Source organism: Myotis davidii, unplaced genomic scaffold (genome assembly GCF_000327345.1).
Source record: "Myotis davidii unplaced genomic scaffold, ASM32734v1 scaffold89, whole genome shotgun sequence".
NCBI lineage: Eukaryota > Metazoa > Chordata > Mammalia > Chiroptera > Vespertilionidae > Myotis > Myotis davidii.
Genome location: NW_006300372.1, coordinates 795819 through 802238, shown reverse-complemented (window position 1 = coordinate 802238; position 6420 = coordinate 795819). Strand labels below are relative to the sequence as shown.

The following is a 6420-nucleotide window of genomic DNA, read 5'->3' as shown; positions in this document are numbered from 1 at the left end:
CTCTCTCCCCGCTGTCCCCTGGCAGAGCGCCGCAGCCCCGCCGCCGGGATCACGTTCCCTCCAGCGTTCATTTCTGATTAAAAATGACTATTTTTTTTTAAATGGGCTTAATTCTTTCTTTCTGTCCTCTCCCAGGGCCAGAAAGAGGCAGAAAGCGACACCGAGAATCCATTCCAAACGAGCAGCCAAGGGGAGCTGCGGCAGCTCCCAGATGTTGATGTTTTGTTTTTTGACATAAATCTTTGCACTCATATGGGAGTTTTCATTGATTCATGTTCCCATCTGCTGAATTTCCTTTTATTTATTTAATATGGCTTTTTGGGGAAATCTTGCTCCGAAGCTCTGGAGGAGCATAAACTGTGCAACCGCCGCACACCCTCCTCCCCGCTCCCCACCCCGGCTGCTGGGGGAAGGGAGTCAGCGGCGCGCTGCAGAGGAGGCTGCTCCGAGTCCCCGAGTCCCTGCAAGGGGCGGGCGCGGGCAGGCGCCTAGCACCCTCTGCTTGGGGCCAGCCCGAGGCTGTAAACCCGAGAAGAAACAGCATGAGCCTAGTCACATCGCGTCTCTGTTCCTTTCTTGTCCTGCCCACTCACACCCTGCATTTCCTTCACCCTGAAACACACCCACCCTGGTTTAACAGTTTAGAAACCCGGAAACACCTAACACCGGCTGTGGGCATTAAACATGTTAGAGATCTCCTCTTCCCCGAACTCATCCCCCAGGCCCCACCCCACCCGTGAATCCTGATAATGAAGAGCTTCACGTAGATCCCTCCCATACCATCACTGTCCTATAAGGCACTGAGGACATGAAGATAATCAGATGGTATGGGAGGGCACTTCTGTAGATCCCTATGCAGAAGAGCTTCAACTGCAGAGTCAGAAGGCCTTCGTGGGAATCCTGACTACTTCCTCCAGTGCATTCTCTAGCAAGTTAACTTCTAGGAGCCTCAGATTCCCCGTCTGTAAAATGGAGATAATTATTATTTCTTTCTCAGATGCAGGCACGTATCACCCATGAGGACAGTGAGACTGAGTAGTTACCAGATTTGCCCAACTAAGAGCCAGGACACACTCCTAGGTCTTTTCTGATCCTTATCCTATTTCCACCCCCACCTCTTGTCCAGCTGCTCCTCCAGGTTTCCCAGGATATGCCATCTGCTGGCAGAAAGAAGGAGCTGCCCTCTTTTCCACCAGGCAGAAGAAAAGACTAGAAGTTAGTGGTTCAGAATGTCTGACCAAAATCCACTTAACCTTGGAACATAGCTCAGGTTTGGGAGGGATCCAGAGGTCATCTCATCTGGTCTCCTACGTCGTCCTTGCAGGCTTCCCTGACAGGTGCCGGGAACTCACCCCCTTACACGGCAGCCCCTTCTGTCTGAGGCTACCTCTGGCGATTAAGAGACCCACGGAACGGGGCCATTTGAATGCGAGAAACCATGATTTCCCCAGACCAAGCCCCTTACGACCTATCATGGCTAGTGCCCAAGGCTGTATCTCTAGTCCTGAGTAGACGAGGGATTCCTCAAAGGGGGAGGTGATTCCATCACACATATATCGAATGCACATTCTCTCCCTATGTAGATCCCATCCAGCCCAAGCTGGACTGCGTGGGACTCTCCTTGCAGAGCGGGATAGGGCTGCATATCGGGGACTCTGATTTGGTTCTAGGCTCACCCCAGTGGTGCACATGCCCTTCACTCTATGTTCCAGGTGCACTGTCTTCTGGAACTCCCATGCATGGTAAGTGATATGATGTCTCAGCATGTCCTCAGTGCCTTATAGGACAGTGATGGCGAACCTTTTGAGCTCGGCGTGTCAGCATTTTGAAAAACCCTAACTTAACTCTGGTGCCGTGTCACATAGAGAAATTTTTTGATATTTGCAACCATAGTAAAACAAAGACTTATATTTTTGATATTTATTTTATATATTTAAATGCCATTTAACAAAGAAAAATCAACCAAAAAAATGAGTTTGCGTGTCATCTCTGACACACGTGTCTTTGTTTGCCATCACTGTTATAGGAAGTAAGCCCTCAGAATATGTTTATTGAAGATAATCAGATGGTATGGGAGGGCACTTCTGCTCACTTTGCCTGACAACCACCTCGAATGAAACCAGTGCCTTCTTGAACTAAAATCTATTCATTAGCTATATAAGTTATCCTTGAGATTGCCATGAGAGAAAAGAAGGGGGAAATGATTTGAAACAAGACCTGAAAATAATAGAAGGGGAGAGGCAATACACTGTAGTGAGATGCATAATTATCCACCGAAATCCATCCTCAGCTTCTTCTACGGTAGCAGAATTGAGCTGGGATGGCAGGTGACTAAGTAAAGAGATGACGTGCACCACTTTAACGCCAGGTTCTTTGAACCTTACACATATATAAACCCTGACACATGCTTCCCCCTTTTCACCAGCTGGATCTCAAACATGCCAGCAATCTGGCCATAACCATGTACCCCATGACAAGGCCCTAGAGTGACCTTGATTTCTTAGTGACTATGTGGAACAGAACAGCCTGGTGACCTGAAACTCTCTCTTCAGACCATTACATGAGAGAGAACTAGACATTCACATTTTTTAAGCTCCGGAGTTATGACTGGCTTTCTAGTTACAGCAATTGAGTATACTCGAATTAAAACAGAGCATAGGTAGTGAGCTGGTTAAGAGCCTGGGCTTCCGCCCAGCCGGCATGGCTCAGTGGTTGAGCGTGGAGCCATGAACCAGGAGGCCCGGGTTATGGGTTCAATCCCCAATGTGGGGTGTGCAAGAGGCAGCCGATCAATGATTTTCTCTTATCATTGATATTTCTATCTCTCTCTACCTCTCCCTTCCTCTCTAAAATCGATAATAATATATATATTTTAAAAAGAGCCTGGAAGCCCTGATCAGTTTGACTCTAGTGGATAGAGCATTGGCCTGCAGACTGAAGATCCCGGGTTCAATTCCAGTCAAGGGCATGTACTTTGGTTGTGGGCACATCCCCAGTAGGGGGTGTGCAGGAGGCAGCTGATTGATGTTTCTCTCTCATCAATGTTTCTAACTCTCTATCCCTCTCCCTTCCTCTCTGTAAAAAATCAATAAAATATATATTTTTTTAAAAAGAGCCTGAGCTTCAAAGTCAGGTTGACTTGGTGTATACTCTAGCTCCCCACTTAGAGCTGGTGGCCCCGGGATACTCAGAAACACTCCTAAGCCTCCGTTTCCTCATCAGTAAAATGAGAGGGATCAATACAACACTTACGATGACCACTTTGAAAAGCAATCTTTGGGATTGTCCATTAAAGTTGAAGATACTCATAGTCTTAATGCAGCAATTGCAGCAATTTCTTTACAAATTATACACCCTAGAGAATTATGGGTGCGTACACCAGAACTCATGTACAAGAATGTTGGGATGTCCAAAAAGGGAGAAGGCCCCAATACCCATCTATAATGGAAGTATACATTGTGGTATTCCAAACAATGGAATGTACATCAATGAACAGCAATTAATTTCAGACACATAAAACAACATAAATGAATTCCACAAGGACTCATGCTTAAAAAAAAACAACCCTCAAAAGAATATATGTTGTAGTATTCCATTCATATATAGTTAAAATATATATTGTCCTAACCAGTTTGGCTCAGTGGATAGAGTGTCGGCCTGTGGACTGAAGGGTCCCAGGTTCGATTCTGGTCAAGGGCATGTACCTTGGTTGTGGGCACATCCCCAATAGCGGGTGTGCAGGAGGCAGCTGATCGATGTTTCTCTCTCATTGATGTTTCTAACTCTATCCCTCACCCTTCCTCTCTGTGAAAAAAATCAATAAAATATATTTTAAAAAAATATATAATACTAACTTATATCTGGTATAATTTAGGAATCTATACATGGTTAATAAAACTATAAAGAAAAGCAAGGAAATATTTATCACAGATATATGTAATAATATGTAATATATTAATGTTATAGCGACAAGTATGTGTTTTAGACATTTTCTGTACATCAGTTACATTTCACAACTAAGTTTATAAAATCACTTACCTATACAGATCTTGTAATATAGAAACCCACATCTGAAACCTATATGTTCATGTTGAACAATGTCACCTCAATAAATATAATTTAAAAATAAAACAAAATACCACTTATCTGGAAGTGTTGTGTAAGAACTGAATGGGGTCACGCAGGTAAAGCACTGAAGCTCCCTTGCCTGGTATATAGTACATGCTCAATGGAAGTGACTTTTGTAATGTCGAGGGAAAGATTTAGGGCCTTGGAGAAGGCCACATGATAAAATTAAGGAAAGGATCTATTTTTTCCTTTGAAGTACATTGGCTTCCTACGTTTATGCTAGTCCTGTGTGAAAGTGTAAATGTGGAGGAGGGGGGTTGATTTAGGGATAATTGACTCTTTAAACTTAGTATAGAGTTGGAAAACTTCACTTTCCCCCTCGTAGAAGACACAGAGGAGAGGGGAGGGGGACTTTACGGGGCCTGGATGGGGAGGGTAAGAGCATTGAGAAGAAAATTACATCTGTGCAGGCCCCAATGGGAGGTCCAGGCATGAGGCTGCAGCCCGTCCTCAGGATGTCTCCCCCTCACCCTCTGGGCTGTGTCATGTTCCCTGCAGTATGGATGAGGCCTTAGAAGTCAGCACAGGTGACAGTAGGATGGCCCAGGCCCAGCTCAGTGACAGTGAGGGAAGCCATTCTGCTGACTCTGTGCTCTAAGGCACCGTGGACACAGCCAAGATTAAGAGCAGTCACCCAGACAAATGGTGCTGGGACACACTAGGTCGCCAGGAAAACCTGGCCAGAGTTTTCTAGCTAGGAGACGCCAACAGAGGTGTGCGCCTCGGATGCCATGTCTGAGGGTCTCAGAACAGACTGCTGTGCCCAGGTTGACCATGAGCTTCCTAGATGTGCCTCCTTAAGGAAGCCCAGTTTGGGATCCTGGGGAAGCTTCCCTTCCCAACCCGAGTGTGCTATGTCCACACTGGGGGCCGATACACTTCGCCATGGGGGTGCGGGGAGAGGAGGCATGGAGAGAAGGGAAGCTAAACCTTGGACCCGCCATCAGGACTGTGGGTTCTTGGACTAGAGACTCCTTAGGATTTTCCCCTTTGACTCTGACCCCACCTGGTTGATCCAGTTCAGTAATTCCACTCTCCCCATATCTGCTGCGGACATGTAATGTCCAGGTGCCTTTCTAAATGCTGGGGATAGCCTGGCTGGTGTGGCTCAGTGGTTGAGTGTCGGCCCAGGAACCAAAAGGTCACCGATTCGGTTGCTGGTTCGATTCTGGTCAGGGAACATGCCTGGGTTACAGGCTCGATCCCCAGTGGGGGCCGTGCAGGAGGCAACCAATTGATACTTCCTCTCTCACCAATGTTTCTATCTCTCTATCACTTTCCCTTTCTCTCTTTCTAAAAATAAAATATTTTTTAAAATAATAATAAAAAAAATGCTGGGGATATTATGATGAATAAAGAAGATGACCTGGGCCCTGCCCTCAAGGAGGTTACAGTCTCGGGGAGAAGTGCAGGATAAATAATTTCAGTGATGAGGTATGTTACAAAAGGGGAGGCTCAGAAATCTATGGGAGAGGGTCAACAGGAGGTTTAACACAGTTTAATGATGTTTCTCAATACATGGTCCCTGGGCCACTTGCATCAAAGGCATCTGGGCCTCGGACCAGATGTACTGAGTCAAAGGCTCTGATGGTGGGGCCTGGTATTTTTTAAAAATTGAAGTAAAATTTACATAGCATATAATTAGCTATTTAAAAGTGTGCACTTCAATGGCATTTAGGATATTCGCAATGTTGTGCAGTCGTCACTTCTATCTAAAGGGTGTCTCAAAATTCATGCAAGAAGTAATTTTGATAGGAAACACAGGTTTATAATTAAAAATTGTAAATTTTTTATTGATTCATAAAGTATACAGTCTAGGGTTATGTATGGAATAGCATATCGGGTAAATGGCCTCCACGGCTTTGCTGACACATACGTACTCTTTTGTTGAAAATTTCCATGACCGTTTTGCATAAATGTGGCTGAATTTCATTGATCACCAAAACGGGAAATTACATGACCAGGAAATGACTCATGCAGTAATTGAATTGTTTCTTGGGCTGTATGGCATGTGGCACCATCTTCTTGAAACCACATGTCGTCCACATCCATATCTTGCAATTTAGTCACAAAAAAATGGATTATCATGTCGCGATAGCGAGCACCATTCACTGTTATTGCCTGACCGGCCGCATTAAAGGGTGCCGGCATTAGGAAGGTTGAGAAGCGCTGTAACTAGAAAAGAGGATCAGAGTGATTATTTCCATCCAGTGTGACTGGAACCATGACAGAGAGAAGCACAGGCTAGCAGTGGGCCCGGGGGAGAGGACCTGGCCAAGGAGCACAAAAAGA

General features: G+C 45.4%; 1 protein-coding gene across 1 annotated transcript in view; it reads right to left on the bottom strand.

The window, feature by feature from the left end:
* KIAA0141 (KIAA0141 ortholog) overlaps positions 1–6216 on the bottom strand; it is a 29381-nt gene extending 23165 nt beyond the window's left edge. The window contains exon 1 of the mRNA XM_015572601.1: positions 6147–6216. Coding sequence (XP_015428087.1) covers positions 6147–6216 — 70 coding nt within the window. The remainder of the gene's footprint in view (positions 1–6146) is intronic.
* Between the last annotated feature and the right edge of the window lie 204 nt (positions 6217–6420).